This window comes from Ovis canadensis, chromosome 11 (genome assembly GCF_042477335.2).
Source record: "Ovis canadensis isolate MfBH-ARS-UI-01 breed Bighorn chromosome 11, ARS-UI_OviCan_v2, whole genome shotgun sequence".
Lineage (NCBI taxonomy): Eukaryota > Metazoa > Chordata > Mammalia > Artiodactyla > Bovidae > Ovis > Ovis canadensis.
In genome coordinates, this window is record NC_091255.1 from 60,536,988 (window position 1) to 60,553,092 (window position 16,105).

At 51.1% G+C, this 16,105-nt stretch overlaps 1 protein-coding gene across 1 annotated transcript in view; it reads right to left on the bottom strand.

The window, feature by feature from the left end:
- Positions 1 to 504: 504 nt before the first annotated feature.
- The window catches only part of CCDC40 (coiled-coil domain 40 molecular ruler complex subunit), a 45,097-nt gene continuing 29,496 nt past the window's right edge, over positions 505 to 16,105 (bottom strand). Inside the window, exons 12-21 of the mRNA XM_069543838.1 lie at positions 14,254 to 14,497; positions 13,991 to 14,173; positions 9,706 to 9,951; positions 8,540 to 8,753; positions 7,954 to 8,123; positions 7,773 to 7,864; positions 6,227 to 6,347; positions 3,964 to 4,152; positions 2,276 to 2,434; positions 505 to 1,321 (exon numbers count right to left, since the gene is read on the bottom strand). Coding sequence (XP_069399939.1) covers positions 1,076 to 1,321; positions 2,276 to 2,434; positions 3,964 to 4,152; positions 6,227 to 6,347; positions 7,773 to 7,864; positions 7,954 to 8,123; positions 8,540 to 8,753; positions 9,706 to 9,951; positions 13,991 to 14,173; positions 14,254 to 14,497 — 1,864 coding nt within the window. The 3' untranslated portion in view covers positions 505 to 1,075. The remainder of the gene's footprint in view (positions 1,322 to 2,275; positions 2,435 to 3,963; positions 4,153 to 6,226; positions 6,348 to 7,772; positions 7,865 to 7,953; positions 8,124 to 8,539; positions 8,754 to 9,705; positions 9,952 to 13,990; positions 14,174 to 14,253; positions 14,498 to 16,105) is intronic.

A 16,105-nucleotide genomic window follows, 5' to 3' on the forward strand; every position in this document is an offset into this window, starting at 1 on the left:
CTTTGCAACCCCATGGACTATACAATTCATGGAATTCTCCAGGCCAGAATACTGGAGTGGGTAGCCTTTCCCTTCTCCAAGGGGATCTTCCCAACCGAGGGATCGAACCCAGTTCTCCCACATTGCAGGCGGATTCTTTACCAGCTGAGCCACAAGGAAAGCCAAAAAATACTGGAGTGGGTAACCTATCCCTTCTCCAGGGGATCTTCCTGACCCAGGAATCCAATCCAATGCAGGTCTCCTGCATTGCAGGCAGATTCTTTACCAACTGAGCTATCAGGGAAAGCAGCACCACCTGGGAAGCCCAAAGCAACTATACTCCAATATAAATTAATAATAATAATAAAAGAGGAGCAAAATTTTCAAGTGAAAAGTTGGATCCTGTGACCCTGTCAGGTGGAACCAGGCACAGAAAGCCCTACACAGCAGTGTCAGAGTGGGATTGAGGGCTTCCCTGCTTCTTTGTGGGGTTTGCATTTCTGAAATATTTTAGAATAAATACACTTTTTCTCGCACATTCAGGAAAAAATTTTATTTTCCTGCTGAAACATTTAAAATGATAGAACATTTTCCCTTTAAACTGCAGGGAAGGCATAGGTAGCAGGCGCTTGGGAGTCAGAGTGTGGGGGGAGGCGCCCTGGGTGGACAAGGGCTCTGGACAAGTGGGGAGACAAAGGGAGACAAAGGTATTCACACACCTGTGTGGTCTCACCTCAGGCTTTAGGCCTCCAGACGCAGCCAGGGATTCACATCCCCTTGGACTTGCTCCCATAAGTTGGGAATCTGGATTTAACCTATGCTGGAGGTGAGGGCAGGAGCAGAGGCCTGTATTTCCAGTTTTACTAGGAGAAGTTAGCCCAACGTGGGAATGCAGGTTTGTGTTCACTGACACTGCCTTTGCAAGTGGAACACTCATCGAAATGGAACCACAAATGCAGGGATTTCCTACAAAAAATTCCTACAATGCCACCCTGTCTCTCTTAAATGATGTCATTCTCTGTGGGTAGGAAGATCCCTGTTCTGATGACACACAAGACTGGTCTCCTCCTTGTGGGGGTTGGAGTCATCCGGCTCTCTAAGACCCGGATGACTCCAGCCTTTTGGCGATGGACTGGCTGACCTTGAGCAGGGACTCTTGGAACTGGGGGTACTCTTCCTTCACGTGATGGAGGATGGTGCTGATGCTGACCAGCCTGTCGTGCAGACGCTTGAGCTCCATCAGCAATGACTGCTTATTGTGGTGCGTGAAGACGTACCGCCCATCCTTCACGGCCTGCAGGTACTTGAGGCGCGTCTGCAGGGCCACGAGCTCAGAAAGATTCTTGGGAGGGACAAGAGACCCCATGTCAGGCTATGTGTGTTCAAAAGAGGACACCTGCTGGCCTGGCACGAACCCCAACTTGAGGATGCGCCAGTGGAGAGCTTGGAAGATCCAGGGGAAGAGGCTGATGGACCCGCCCTCACCCACAGTCCAACCTGACACGTGCCCACCACACCCATCTAAGTTGATCGGGCCCAAACACTGTAGCCCTGAGTGACCCCTGTCTTCTGCTCACACCATATTCAATCCAGCAGAAAATCCCAGTGGGGCAGCTTTGAAATGACGCGTGGAGTCTGATGGCTTCTCACCAGCCTGAGGCTACCCCTGGTCCATGCATCCTTCTTAAGAATTATGATGGCCTAAGACAGGTCCTGTGTCCACTCTCAGCCCTCACATTCCATACTCATCGTGAGAACCAAATGACTGCAGTGATCCTAAGTCACTCCTCCCCACCCCATCCCTGAGGGAGCAGCCCATGGTCATGGTGCTGCCCCCTCCAAGCCTTGCAAGCCCGGGGCCTTGGGCAGCCTCCACTCCTGCTGTACCTGGGAGTGCTCAATCCCTTGCTTCCCCTTCAAACTTTGACTCAAATGTCACTTCCCCTGTGTGGCCATCTCCGACCACCCTGCTTCCTAGGGCTGCCCCCATCCACCCAACACCCCTTCTCTGCTTCCTCTTCCTCCAGAGTGTCTGTCACCATCAGAAATGAGGTATCATTTTGCTTATTAGCTTGATTATCTGTCCTCCCATCCTCAGATGGTGACCTCGGGGAGGGCAGGGGTTGTCACCTTTTCTGTTCGCTCTACCCCATGCACCCAGGACAGTGTTGGCCCGTGGAGCCTTCATGAGCAATGTGAGGTGGACGACAGCAGTAGGTTGCTATGATCAGCCTGGGCTTAGCTGGGCCAGAGCAGGCCTTGCTGCTGGGTTCCTGTGGCCCTGGGGCTTGCCTACCTGTCGTTTGAGGGTCGCCAGCTGGTCCAGCTCAACTTCGAGCTCGTCGGCCTCAACCTGCATCTTCGACAACTGCTCCTGTTTCTCCAGGAGGGAGTCACTCATGGATTTTTGAGATTCTTCCAGTTCCAGGATGGTTTGGGTGCACTCCTCGGTGGCCTGGGGCGGGGAGGAGGCGGTGGTGAGACAGGAGCATCCTGGGACCCTGCCCCCAGTTATTCAGCGGACAGAGAAGAGTCAGGCAGGGAGGACCTCCCAGGACCCTCTATGCACACAATCTGGGAGGATTCCAAAGCTGGGGTGTAGGAGAGTGCCTCAGGTGGGGAGGCCAGCGAGGGAGCCATGGCCGGATACTCTCTGGCAGTAGGGAGAGGATTCTGTTGCCAACCTGGGCAGAGGAGGCCCCTAGGGAGCCAGGAGGGGTGGAGAGGGGTGGATAAAAGAAAGTCCAGGAGTGGTCAACATGGCAGAGAAATGCACAAACCAGGACCAGAAAAGGCCCCTCTGCACCTCCAGGAATGTCCAAATATTGAGCAGTTGGATCAAATCCATCATTTTCAGCTACGCTTTCCTTATGTGGGACTCCCCAGACCAGGGCTATTCCAACATTCTCCACCTGGTCCTCTGGGTGACACCACGAGGTGAGGACCCATTTCACAGGTCAGTAAGCCAAGGTACAGAGAGGTCAGACAATATGCCTGAGCCACGAGTAGAAGAGCAGGGCTGGGACCCATGGTGGGGCTCCAAGGCCAGGTTCTGTCTCGGATAACCCTTGCCTCTCTGGGAGGGGTCACTGCCCCTGTCTCCACTGACAGATGAGGAACTGTGGAGGTGGAAGGTTTCTCACTCACTGAGGCCACATAGCCAGCCAGTGGGGGCTGAGGGAAATCTGAGCTCAGAGCCCGGCCTGGTGACGGCAAAAGGAGGCGGCACAGGGGCCGTAGCTGGTCCCCTCCCTGGGCACGCACACACCGCATGATTGGTCAGTGTGGCCAGGTGGACGGGGACATGGGCTCGAGTGGGTGCCCTCCATGTTCCCATCAGCCCATCCCCAGCACCCACTGGGCATCAGTGACACAGGGGCTCACACTCTTCACCAACACTCCATGCTTCCCTGATGCCATTTCTGTTAGAAGAGGGGCAGAAACAGGGCCGCTTCCAGTCCTGAGCTGCACCTGCCTCATGGCTCTTCTGTTAAACTCAAGACAAACTCCCAAGCAAAGGCCTGATCAGAGCAGGGCGGTAGGGACACCCGGGAAGCACCTGTGGATCTGGCCACCACTCTGTCTTGACCCAGAACCGGTACTTGGGGTGTGGGGCTCAGACTTTTGTCCCCCAGTCCAGAAGAAACTGGCCTGTCTGACTCAGGAGCTGAGCTCCTTCCAGCCCCCAGCCCCTACTGCCACTTGTCTTTCTCATAAAGCAGCCCTGACATAGCAGCTGGGACCGTAGCTCCAGGAATGAGGGGCAGAAGAGGCGGTAAGGCGGATGAGGTGGGGAGGGACCCCCCCAAGAAGCAGGCTGGAAGGACCGAGTGAAATGTCAGCCCAAGTCGGAGAAAGTGCCTCAGAAATTCAGCCCTGGATGGTCACACACGGACGCCTGCCAGTGGGGCCGATGACCCAGCCGACCACCCGTGGACGGGGGGCCCGAGGAGGGGCCTCTTCCCCATGGCCTGGCTCCCCTACCTTGTGAATGTCCCTGATCTTCCGTCGGAGCTCGGTCTGCTTGTGGTGGAAGTCTGTCCGGGTGAACAGCTTCTTGTCCATCTTGCTCTGCCCCTCAGCCCGGGTGGAGATGGTATCTCTTCGGGTGATGGCCAGCTCCATGTCCCGAATCATCTTCTCCTGCTGCTTCAGGAGCTGCCCGTGCTTGACCTGGGTGCACAGGGCAGGGGGGCTGGGCAGGAGAGGGGCCCGAGCCGCCTCCCTCCGCACCCAACTGAACCAGTGGGGAACTCGTGCGGGTGATGCCCCAGGGAAGAAAGGAACGTGGGGGCTTTGTCAGCTGGTCAGAATGATTTCAGTCCATGTCAAGAATACCAGGTCAGCAGGGCGACACTGAGAAACCGACAGAGACAGGGGTAGATGGGGACACTTGAGGACCACATGCAGCCTAGGGTTGGGTCCTGGAGTAGAAAAAGGACATTAGCCAAAAAAACAGTGATTTCTGCTTAGAGTTCGTAGTTTGGTTAACTGTATCACACCAAGGTTAATTGCCTTGTTAGGAAAAGGCATCGTGGTTTTGTGAGATGGTGGCCTGAAGGGTCTCTGGGGCCTGGGGCTGGGGGCTGGGCTGTGGTGGGAGTGGGGCTGTGAGGGGTGTCTGAGAGCTTTCTGCACAGGAGGGCATGGTCCACGTCTCCATGGGGCGGTGGCCCCGTTATGTACACTGGACATTTCAAGTGAGTTCACATTACTGCATGTAAGCTTGTTTATGGTTTAGTCGCTAAGTCATGGCCAGCTCTTTTCCAACCCCATGAACTGCAGCTCGTCAGGCTCCTCTGTCCACAGGATTCTTGGCACAAGAATACTGAAGTGGGTTGCCATTCCCTTCTCCAGGGGATCTTCCTGACCCTGTGATCAAACTCATGTCTCCTGCATTGCAGGTAGGATCTTTACTGCTGAACCACCAGGGAAGCCCTGTAAATAAATTATTCCTCAATAAAGTTGATTTAAAATAACAAGAGGGGGACTCCCCAGGCAGTCCAGTGGCTAAGACGCTGTGCTCCCAAGGCAGAGGGCCTGGGTTCAGTCCCTGGTCAGGGAACTAGATCCCACATGTTGCAACTAGAGATACCATGTGTTGCAACTAGACCCAGTGCAGTCAAATAAATAAACATTTTAATAAATCAAGATGGTGTGGATTTGGGCTCTTAGATCAGTGCACACAGAAGACAGCCCAGAAAGAAACCCCCCAAAATATGGATGCTGATTTCCATAAGGATGTCATTGTGACATTGTTTGTAGTGACAAACAGCATCTTCACATCAACCTGGGAAGGCTTCGTTAAATTATGTTGTATCCATAGGATATTCTGCAACTATTAAAGAAAGTTCATGTCTGTATCACTAAAAAAAGAATAAGTTGCTAAGTTATATGTACTATTTTGGTGAAGGAAAACAAAACTGAAACACAACTAGGAGGGAGGGGGCTGGCAGCCCCATTTGTGTGTGTGTGTGTCTCCCTGTGTGTATGTGTGCACCTATGTATGTGTGTGCATCTCTGTGTGTGTGCGCGCCTGTGTGTGTTGTGTGTGTGTAAGCTTTGTGGTACAGTGCTTGACTTGCTGCAGCAACATACATGGCTTCTGTGGTTTGAAAAGTCAGTTAAATGGAGGGCTTATTAAACTTATCAGTAGCGGATGCATTTGATCAGAATTCCTCTGGACTCAGCCAGCAGGGTTATTATTGACCATGTAATTATAAAAGTGATATATTTCTTTTTATGACCTGCTGTGATTTGTATCCTTAAGTTCCTGAACCTTTGGCTCAGTGACAGCCTGTGATTTAATTACCAGCCTTTTTTTTTAAGGTAATGAAATCCAGCTAAAGATGACAGTAGAGAGAAAACATGCCTCGATGGGGAAACGTGGTGTGTTCCTTGCACTCTGTTACTGATGAGTCTTTTTGGTCCAATGGTGGGATACATCTCACAAGTGGGTCATGAGATTGGGTGGGGATTGGTCACAGTCAGCATTTAGAAATACTGGAGTACATTGCTTGCTTGGAGTGAGGGTAACATAGTGATTCGTGAATACCGTGCAGGTTGCTGTGTGTCCTGTGACCATTTTGGTGCATTAAGAATAAGAACTGGACAGGCACTGGTGGAGAAAGTCAGCAGGGGGAACAGCGAGTTTCCTTGGTGTGCTTGGAGTGCAGGCTGCTGTGCCAGAGCGGTTTCTTCCCAGGACCCCAAGCTCCAGGCCCCCCACCTCCCTCCTTCCACCCACCTTCATCCTGTGTATCTCTGCCTTCATGGCCCGGATCTCCATCTGGCCTGTCTCAGAATCCACAGAGGCCCGCATCTCTTTTGCTAGTTGGATTTTTTTCTCCCAAAGCATGATCTGGTGTCTTTAAGGGGAGGGGAGACAGTGTAAGAGCTGCAGAACAAAGGGTTTTCTTTCTGGAGCTTCGGTGAGCATGGCGCACTGTGCTTGGGGTGTACTGTGCTTGGGGCGTGCTGTGCTTGGAATGGGCTCAGAGCTCACAGAGCAGTGTGATGGGCTGGGAGACCCTTGCCTTCCTGATGCAGGGTGCCCTTGCTGAGCAGGTGGCATGCTTAATTTGCAGGCACCCAGGCAAGGGTTTAAATAGAAACAAATGTCCCCCATTTTGGGACCAGAAGGTAAACTCAACCCCAAGGCCCGCCATCCTCACCCAGAGAGAGGGGGGACAAGGGAGAAGGCAGATATGTAGCTTTAGGAGAAGCTGAGTAAGTCAAATATAAGTGACAGAAGTTGACATACGGAGAAGTCAAAAGCCTAAATAGACCAAGAGCCTGAAAACCATTAAAATGTTAGCAAAGACATATGCCCCCTGTTGTCTGAATGTTTGTGTCCCCACCTCGCAAATCAACATGTTGGAATCCTCATGCTGGGTCTTTGGTGGGGGCGCGGGTGATGAGGTCATGAGGGTAGAGCCCCCATGAATGGGATTAGTGCACTCATAAGAGACCCCAGAAAGCTCCCCTTCTCTTACCACCCTGGGAGGACACAGTGAGGAGTCTACAACCCAGAAGAGAGCCCTCACCCGACCTCACAAGTACCCTGATCTCGGACTTCAGGCCTCAAGAACTATGAGCAACAAATTCCTGTTGTTTATAAAGCCCCAGCCTGTGGTGTTGAGTTATAGGAGCCTGGAGGCACTAAGATCCCCTGAAAAAGTTCCAGGTAGTGTTATGTGTCGACTCTGTCAAAACGCAGGGAACAGATGGTCCCTTTGCCACCCAGCGCCTTGGGAAGCACATGACGCCAAGTAGGGTGCACAAAGGGCAGCTCAGGGGTCCTTCCAGCCCGGAACGCAGACCCGTGCACCCTGAGGGGGAAGACATCCACAGAAAAATATAATAAAGGCTGCTTCAAAGGCAGACAGAGAAAATCGCACTATGGTTTAAAACAAAAAAAAAGAGGGAAAGAAACCCACAGAGAAAATGGTAAAGGAAGAGGGCTGGATTAAGCGTGATTCTCCCTTCTACTCTGCACTCACTGCTGTGGTTTACAATGCTTACCGTTGGGTCTGGATTACTCTCATAATCAGGCACCAGAAAGATCACACAGGTTTTAAAAAGTCTGTCCTGAGGGAAGCCACTCCACTTCCAGTGATCGCCATCATGGCTTTGCAGAAGGGCTGCCCGGAGGCACAGAACTCCGCTGTTCCCAGGGATCCCGCTCAGGTTCCAGGGCCGTGCCTCCCCCGGCCCCCCCCCCCCCAACCCCCCGCAACTGGTCTCCGTGAACCGTGGGCAGCGACTCTCCGGACCGGCGCCTGGGCACTCACTCCGCCTCCACCAGGCTGTTGAGCACGGCTGCCTTCTCCTCGCTCAGCTGATTCAGCTTCTCCTGCATCTCGATGGTCTCCCGCTCTGAGGCCTGCGTGGGGAGGACAGGGGGCGGTGGGCGGGGCCGAGGGCTGCGCGCACCTGCTTGCCCCGCCCATCCGCTCTGAGCCCGGAGCGCACCTTGAGCGAGCGCACGAACTCGCCCTCCGTGGCCAGGTTGCCCTGCTGTAGCTCCTCGGAGCTGCACCGGTTCTGGTTCATCAGCAAGTTGAGCTTCTTCAGATCGTTGTCCAGGTCCTTCATGTGGCGCTCGATCTGCTTCTGCTCCTTCTTCTCCTGGTTGATCTTGTCTGTGGGGAGGGTGGCCGGGGGTGGGGAGTGGCCCCTGGGGGTTGTGATCGGGGGTGTGTGCCCACGGCGCCCTCCCTCCCCGCTGACCCTCGGGCATCCCCACCCAGACGGCGGAGGCAGAAGGGGACGTGGTTGCCGCTCAGACACTGAGTCCCCAGGAAAGGCCAGCAAGCTCTGGGGCAGGGGGTGGAAAGCAACGACCCCGACCTCGCACAAGCAGGCTTGGGATCCCCGAGGGGTGGACAAGAAGGCGGCAGGACCTCTGGGAAGAAACAGGCACGATGTGTCCAGGCAGAGTGGGCCCAGGACACTGGCAGCACTTCCTGTGGGGCTGCCGGCCGGCTGACCCGCTGGGACCAGGTGGCACCAGAAAGCCTCAGCAGGTGCTGTGGAGGGGCTGGGCAGGGGAGCTCACTTTCTATCCGTATTTTCTTCTGCTCCAGGATGTGGATCTCCTTCTTGGACATGTTCAGGGAGATCAGGTGCTCCTCGCGCTCCTGCGTGACCTTCACCATCTCCTGCTGCAGCCGCAGCCAGGTCACCTGGGCCTGTGTCACGCTGGTGTTGTTTTCCTCGATCAGCTTGGTCAGCCTCTTGATCTCCAGCTCCAGGGGCCCCACTTCTTCCCCCTGAAAGCGATGTTCACCAGAAAGCAGGCTGAGTCCCTAAACTCAGGTGGGCTGCAGAGGGCGGGGACACCTGAGACCATGCCTCTGTATGCTGAGTGGGGGGATCTTTACTCAGAGGGCCTAGGGGCCCTGTCGTTGTGTCCCCTCTTCTGCAGTCCCAGGCCATATCGTGTGACCTGCTGTGGGAGATTCTGTTTTGGTGATTTGCCAGTCTGCCACCCCCTTCCCTTCCTCCACTGGCCTGGCCCCACCCTGCCCCAGTCGTGTGGGGCCTCTGTTTCCCAAAAGGGCTTTGCAAATAGTCTTTTCACAACAGACTGTCATAGGTTAGGGTCTTTACTCCCTTGGAATCCATTCGGGTTGCAGCTCTGAGACCACGCTCTGGTTGGGGTCTACCTAAGAGCGTGCCCACCGACTGCCCCTGCTGCCTTGGGATTTGAGGCTGTTGTGGGGTCCTCAGGTCAGGGACACTGAATAACCTGTAGAACTTCAAGCCTCAAACCCATCAGACCACTAAGAGCAGCGGTGAGTGAGATCCTGCCCGCATAGTCCATGAGACACACAAAATGTCAAAAGAAGACAATTTCATGCCAGGCGGAAGTTATACCGAATCCAGACTTCAGGGGCCATAAGTAAGGTTTCATTGCACATGGGCACACTCATCCGTTTACCTACTGCCTGTGGCTCCTCCTTGTAACCGCTAGGGTGAGGGGTTGCAACAGAGACCGTATGGTCCATAACACCTGAAATATTGACTATGTGGCTCCACAGAGAAGGTCTGCAGACAGCCCCTGAGTCAGCATTCTACATAGACATGTACATTTCACCCGTAAGAGGGGTAGGGTGGGAACGCCTGGGTCCTACATGAGTCCGTTCCTGAATATAAGCAGTTTCGGAAATGGCCAGGCACAGATATCAACCTGAGTGGCCTCTCCTGGTCCCAGGGTCCTACCCCAAGTTCAGAAACCATCTGCTCCAGCTGCTTGTTGAAGAAGTTGATGAGGCCTTGCTTTCTTTCAATCAGGATCGTGCGCCTGGAAATTTCATTTTCACTGTTGGTGATGAGGTCGCTGACTTTTTTCACTTCCTTGTCCAGCTCAGCCAGCGTCTTCTGATGCATGTCCAGCCTGCAGTTGGTGTTTGTGACATCCAGGGTGGCCTGAGCAATGTTGCCATCAATTTTGGAAAGATGTGTCACCTGAATAAGCAGAAGGGACAAGGAACAAGTCTGAACTTTTTCCCTCTTTCTGAGAGGCTCCCCATGAGCTGGTTGGCTTGTTTTCCTTGATCTGGGTATTCATCTGGAGAAATTCTAAAACAGAGGAGGATGTTGGTTTTTTCTCCACCTTATGACCTGTCAAAGGACTTACTTGTTTGACCCTAATGATTCCTCACAAAAAAAGAAAGCTGATATTATTATCTCTTCTTATCAAACAGTAAAACACATTGAAATGGGGAAATGTAAAAATACAGATGATCACCCGTAAGTCTGCCACACAGTTATCCAGCATCACTATTTAGAATCTATCCTGCCTTCTTGACTTTGTATATAAACCCTCCTCCTCCCTGCCCAAACAAAAACAGGGTCACACTGTACATATAGCTTTGAAAGCCATGTTTCAATTTGACACATGTCATGTCATTTTTAATGGTTGTATAATACTCAGTCATATTTGTAACAGAGATTGGGAAGCAAGTCACAGCTGTCCCTGGGAATGTCATCTGTTCCACAAGTACAGGGGCCCTGCTGTCGACAGCTCATGTGCTTTTGGTGAAGAAAACCAGCATGCCTGCCCTCTTTGAGCTTGTCGTCTGTCATCAACATTCCTACTCGAAATAATGCTATGACAAATGCCAGCTTCTAACTTCTATTTTATGGGACAAATGTCCTTTGCATTTCACTAAAAAATTGGACACTGTCCTGGAGAGAAAAGATTGTACTGTGGGGTGTCATTTACCACCTGGCCAGAGGCTTGTGATCCTGGAACTCTTGCCAACCATGGTTTTGGGGTTGGGAGCTTCAGCCCGGGGCAGAGCTGCCCAGGGCTCCTTGGACCTGCCCTCTGTCCTGAAGCCTGAGCCAGCCCACCCTGCCTCCTCTGCAGGTTTCAGAAGACAGATTTGCTCCATTCTTTCCTACAGTGGAGAGCTGATTGTAAGGACACTTGTGAGAATTAGGGAGGGAGGCAGTTCAGGCTCACTTTGGTATCAGGGCCCTTTTCCCTGGACTGTGGCTATGCCTTGACCTTGCCAGCCAGCCTCTCACTGTTGGCTGCCCAGCGCCTCCTGCCCATGCAAATCCTCAGCTCTCTATCAGCCTGCGGCTCCCACCAACTCCTGCCCATGCTCCAGTCATCTCTTCTCTTCCCCCACGTGACCCCAGCTGGCTTTGTCAAACACCCACTCTCTGACCAACTATCATACCTGGCTTTCCAGGACATCCCTAGGTTTAAAGTCAGATCTTGCCAGCATGTCAAGGCACCCAGCTCCCTATGGTCACAACTTGGCCCCTTTGGCTCCTCTGAGCTCTGGTTATCCACCCATCCCTTTCTTTGCCAAGATTATCCAAGGTTGCCAGGTCTTCACAGGGACCGTGCTTCCTCACCATACTGGAAGGGCTTCAGTTCCTAAGTCTCCTTTCAGCCACCAAAGAGGCCAACCAGAGCACCCTGACCTCCCCTCAGCCTCCTCAGGCTGTTTGTCCCCCATGTTGAGACCACCCTGGCCTCCTCCTGGGACATTGGTACTGCTCCTTTATTAACTGTGTAGACCCCATGGTTCACCTATGCCTGCAATCCCTCTGAACACAGCTCTGGATGATTCTGTCCCTCTACAACTTCTGCTCCCTGTCCCAGATCCTGTTTGCCACCAGGCCACAGGGGTATTGAGCAGTTGGAGAAGTGCCTCCTTTCAAGAGCTGGATTTGCTATTGGCTATTGCAATAAATGCTGGCCCAGGACTCTTTATTGCCCTCATGTGGACACGAACAGTAGTACACCTACTGCCCACAAAGCGCTCCAACACATGCTGGTTCAGGACTGTTTACTGCCATCCTGTGGACATGGCTGGTAGTACACCTGCCACCCACCAATTGTTCCAACAAATGTTGGCCCAGGACTTTACTGTCCTCGTGTGGACACAGTTGGTAGTACATCAGCCACCCACCAAGTGTTCCAAATGCTGGCCCAGGACTCTTTACTGCCTTCCTATGGACACGGGTGGTAGTACACCTGCCACACACCAACTGTTCCAACAAATGCTAGCCCAGGACTTTATTGCCCTCCTGTGAATATGGGTGGTAGTGCACCTTCTGCCCACGCATTTTTGTAATAAATACTGGCCCAGGACTCTTTATTGCCCTCCTGTGGACATGGGTAGCAGTACACCTGCTGACCATGAATTTTTGCAATAAATTCTGGTCCAAGTCTCTTTACCGCCCTCCTGTGGACATGGGTGGTAATACTCCTACCCCCGAATTTTTGCAATAAACGCTTGCCCAGGACTCTTTACTGCCCTCATGTGGACACGGTGGTAGTACACCTACTGCCCACCAAGTGCTCCAACAAATGCTGGCCCAGGACCCTTTACTGTCCTCCCGTGGACATGGGTGGTAGTACACCTACTGACCATGAATTTTTGCACCACATGCTGGTCCAGTACTCCTTACTGCTGTCCTGTGGACATAGGTGGTAGTACACCTATCACCCGCCAAGTGTTCCAACAAACGCTGACCGAGGACTTTACTGCCCACCTGTGGACATGGGTGTTAGCACATGTGTTGCCCACATGGGTGACTGGGAAAGGGGGACACCAGGGAGCCTGGGGATCAGCCTCTGTGATGTTGCATCAGGGCCGGGCAAGTTTATTTCACATTCACCACACTGCATAACTTTTCCAGTGCACACTTGGGCCCCATTGTTTTGCTCCCAGCAGGTAGTCTTGCCCCCACTTCCTGGAATAAGAACTGGTAGGACTCCACTAGCATCAACCAGGACATCTCAAGGAGACCCAGGCATGCACAGTCTTGGCTCCAGCCCCCTCTCCTCAGTTCCTGGGCACAAGCAAGCCAGGAGCCAGCTTGTCTCCTCCCAGGTATCTGGGAGGCATGAGGTGCCTCAGAGTTCTAGCAAGCCACGTAGACAGCACCCTGAGGCAGGGGGTCACACAGGAAGAGCCAAAGAAGAAACAACCTAAGTAGCAAACTGCTTTTTTCAGGACATAGGGACCCCTGCTCAGAGAAAGGAAAGACCCTGGGGGAACAAAAGAGAGCTCTTTCCAGGGATAAGGATTGGGTCCTCAGTCCAGAAGGGCCAGTCACACTCAGGACCTTCAGGCACATTCTGGGAAAGCAGAGGGTCAGGCTACTCCATGATTCATTGTAAATGCTCCTACCAATTTGACCAGGGTCTCTGCTGCAGCAATTTACCTCAGACATGTGGACAAAGATATGTGAACAGGTATGTTCAGTGCTGAGTTATTTCTAAAGTTTAAAACCTAGAAACAACTTTAAGTGTCCAAAGAGAGAATTATTAAAGAAAACATGTATATTTGAAGGATAAAATGCGATGCATAAACCAACAGGCACTTTTTCTAATAACATTTATGGAAAATGTTATGTTAAATATGACCAATAATGTAAAATAAAACACTACACACATAGTGAAAAATTAATGGGCTCCTACACTTGTTGTTTGTGCACTTTTCACTCTGTGTTGTGTTTCAGTAAAATTAATGAAAATGGATTAGAGTGGTTTAAAGACTGATATATAGTAAGAGTTCTATGTCCTCTCAGGTTGTGTGTGCATATGTATCTTCACATGTCTGTTCATGTATGTGAACAGGTTAAACAAATGTGTGTGTGTGAATCTGTGTGCTTATGTTTGCTCATGTGTGCATGCGGGGATGTGTATGTGAATGTGTGTTTCTGTGTGTCTTTGTGTGTATGAATATGACCATGTGTGTTTAGAAAAATTTCCAGAAGGAAATACACCCGAGTTTCAGAAGAGATTATCTGTGGATGGTGGGATTGCAGCTGTCTTAGTTTCTTCTTATGCCTTTTTATATTTCCAGGTTTTCCACAATAAAAATGCATTACTTTTACAACTAGACAAAAATGAAAGGTGAATGGACATGCTCAGTGCCCTTCCACTGTGGTCTGTCCCCACTAGAGCTGCCCGATGCTTGAGCACCATGAAAGCATCCACCCGTTGTGGCCCAGGTGTGTGCAGCTGGCATACCAGGTTGGTCTTTTCCTTCTGGAGCTTCAGGATGAGCTGGTGGAAGTATTTGGTCATCTTGTTGGAGGTCATGTGCTCCTGCAGCTTCTCCGTGATGGAGGCATCCATCTTCCTCCTCAGCTCCAGCTCGTGCTGGATGGCCTGGTGGAGAGTCTGCAGTTCTCCTGTAGTTGTCATGTATTCCTAGAAGGGAAGAGTCAGAGGGTGGATACTATGCAGCAGAGTGGGGAGGCTTGCCCTGCTGGTGGGGGACATGACCGTACCACATGGGCCTTGCCCAGTGCATCCTCTGTGTCCAGCAGGGTGAGCCTGTAGGTGTTAAACTCATTCTGCAGGGCCTCCTCCTTAGTCAGGCACTGTGAGGTCAGTTTCTGCATCAGGTTGGCTTCTGTCTCTGCCCGGTTCAGGATGCTGGCCAGCTTCTCATTCTTTTCTTCCTCCTTCATGATGGATTTCTTATAGGCTTCAAGCTCACCATCCATGGACTTGACTTGATGCTGGCATTCACTGCCAAAATTGAAAGAGCAAAGCCAGGACATCAGAACACCAATGTGTATGATGGTACCCTACTGGGAGGAAGCTCATAGAGTGAAGAGAAAGAAATTAGGAAACCAACTCTATTAGTATTAGTCGAATATAAAAAAAAACAACAACTTTGCACTGCTTTCAAATATTATTTATTTTTTTAGCCACACTACACAACATGTAGGATCTTAATTCCCCAACAAGAAATCAAACCCATGCCTCCTGCAGTGGAAGCATGGACTCCTAACCACTGAACCACCAGGGAAGTCCCAACAGTGGTTGAATCTTGACTACTATTTTCTAATGTGTTGGAACTATTACCCTTCTCAAGCCCTAGTCTAAAACTCTTCTAATATTGTGATGATAGGAGGAGGAAGGACAGGAAACTGTTGGCTTGTGCTTGGTGGTGAGGAGTGGTCACTGCCAGCCCATCTCCTTTAGTCATGATCATAATCTTGGAAAGAAAATGCTGCTATCTCAGTTTGGCACTCTTGAACATGAAGCTCAGGGCATTTGAGTAAATGGTGTGGCTGGGAGGAACACAGGTGGCTGTCTCTTCAAATTCTCTCAGCATACTGGCCATGGACATGCCCATAAGTAAAGTCAAGTTAAAAACTGCAGATCCTGGATAATGGAATTTGAATTTTTGTGTGTGAGACATTTTTTCCCTTAATTCTTTTCAATGACCAAATAGAACTTTAAATACCTCATTGGCATACAATTAGGCTCTATCCAGTTTTGTGGGTTTTTTTTTTCCCTCATCTCATCAATGTAGCAGTAAACATCATTAGTCAGTCAGTTCAGTCACTCAGTTGTGTCCGACTCTTTGTAACCCCATGGACTGCAGCACACCAGACCTCCCTGTCCATCACCAACTCCTGGAGCCTGCTCAAACTCATGTCCATCGCATTGGTGATGCCATCCAACCATCTCTGTCATCCCCATCTCCTCCTGCCTTCAATCTTTCCCAGCATCAGGGTCTTTTCAAATGAGTCAGTTCTTTGCGTCAGGTGGCCAAAGTATTGGAGTTTCAGCTTCAACATCAGTCCTTCCAATGAATAGTCAGGACTAATTTCCTTTAGGATGGACTGGCTGGATCTCCTTGCAGTCCAAGGGACTCTCAAGAGTCTCTTCCAACACCACAGTTCAAAAGCATCAATTCTTTGGTGCTCAGCTTTCTTTATAGTCCAACTCTCACATCCATACATGACTACTGGAAAAACCATAGCCTTGACTAGATGGGCCTTTGTTGGCAAGGTAATATCTCTGCTTTTTAACATGCCATCTAGGTTGGTCATAACTTTTCTTCCAAGGAGTAAGCGTCTCTTAATTTCATGGCTGTAGTTACCATCTGCAGTGATTTTGGAGCCCCCCAAAATAAAGTCTGTCATCATTACACATAAAAAAAAAAAAACCCTGCACTCTGAAAACTAAAAGATACTGATGAAAGAAACTGGAGATGACACAAATAGATGGAAAGATATATTGTATTCCTGGGTTGGAAGAATCAATATTGTTAAGATGACCATACTACCCAAGGCAATCTACAGATTCAGTGTAATCCCTAACAAATCACCAGTGGCATTTTCC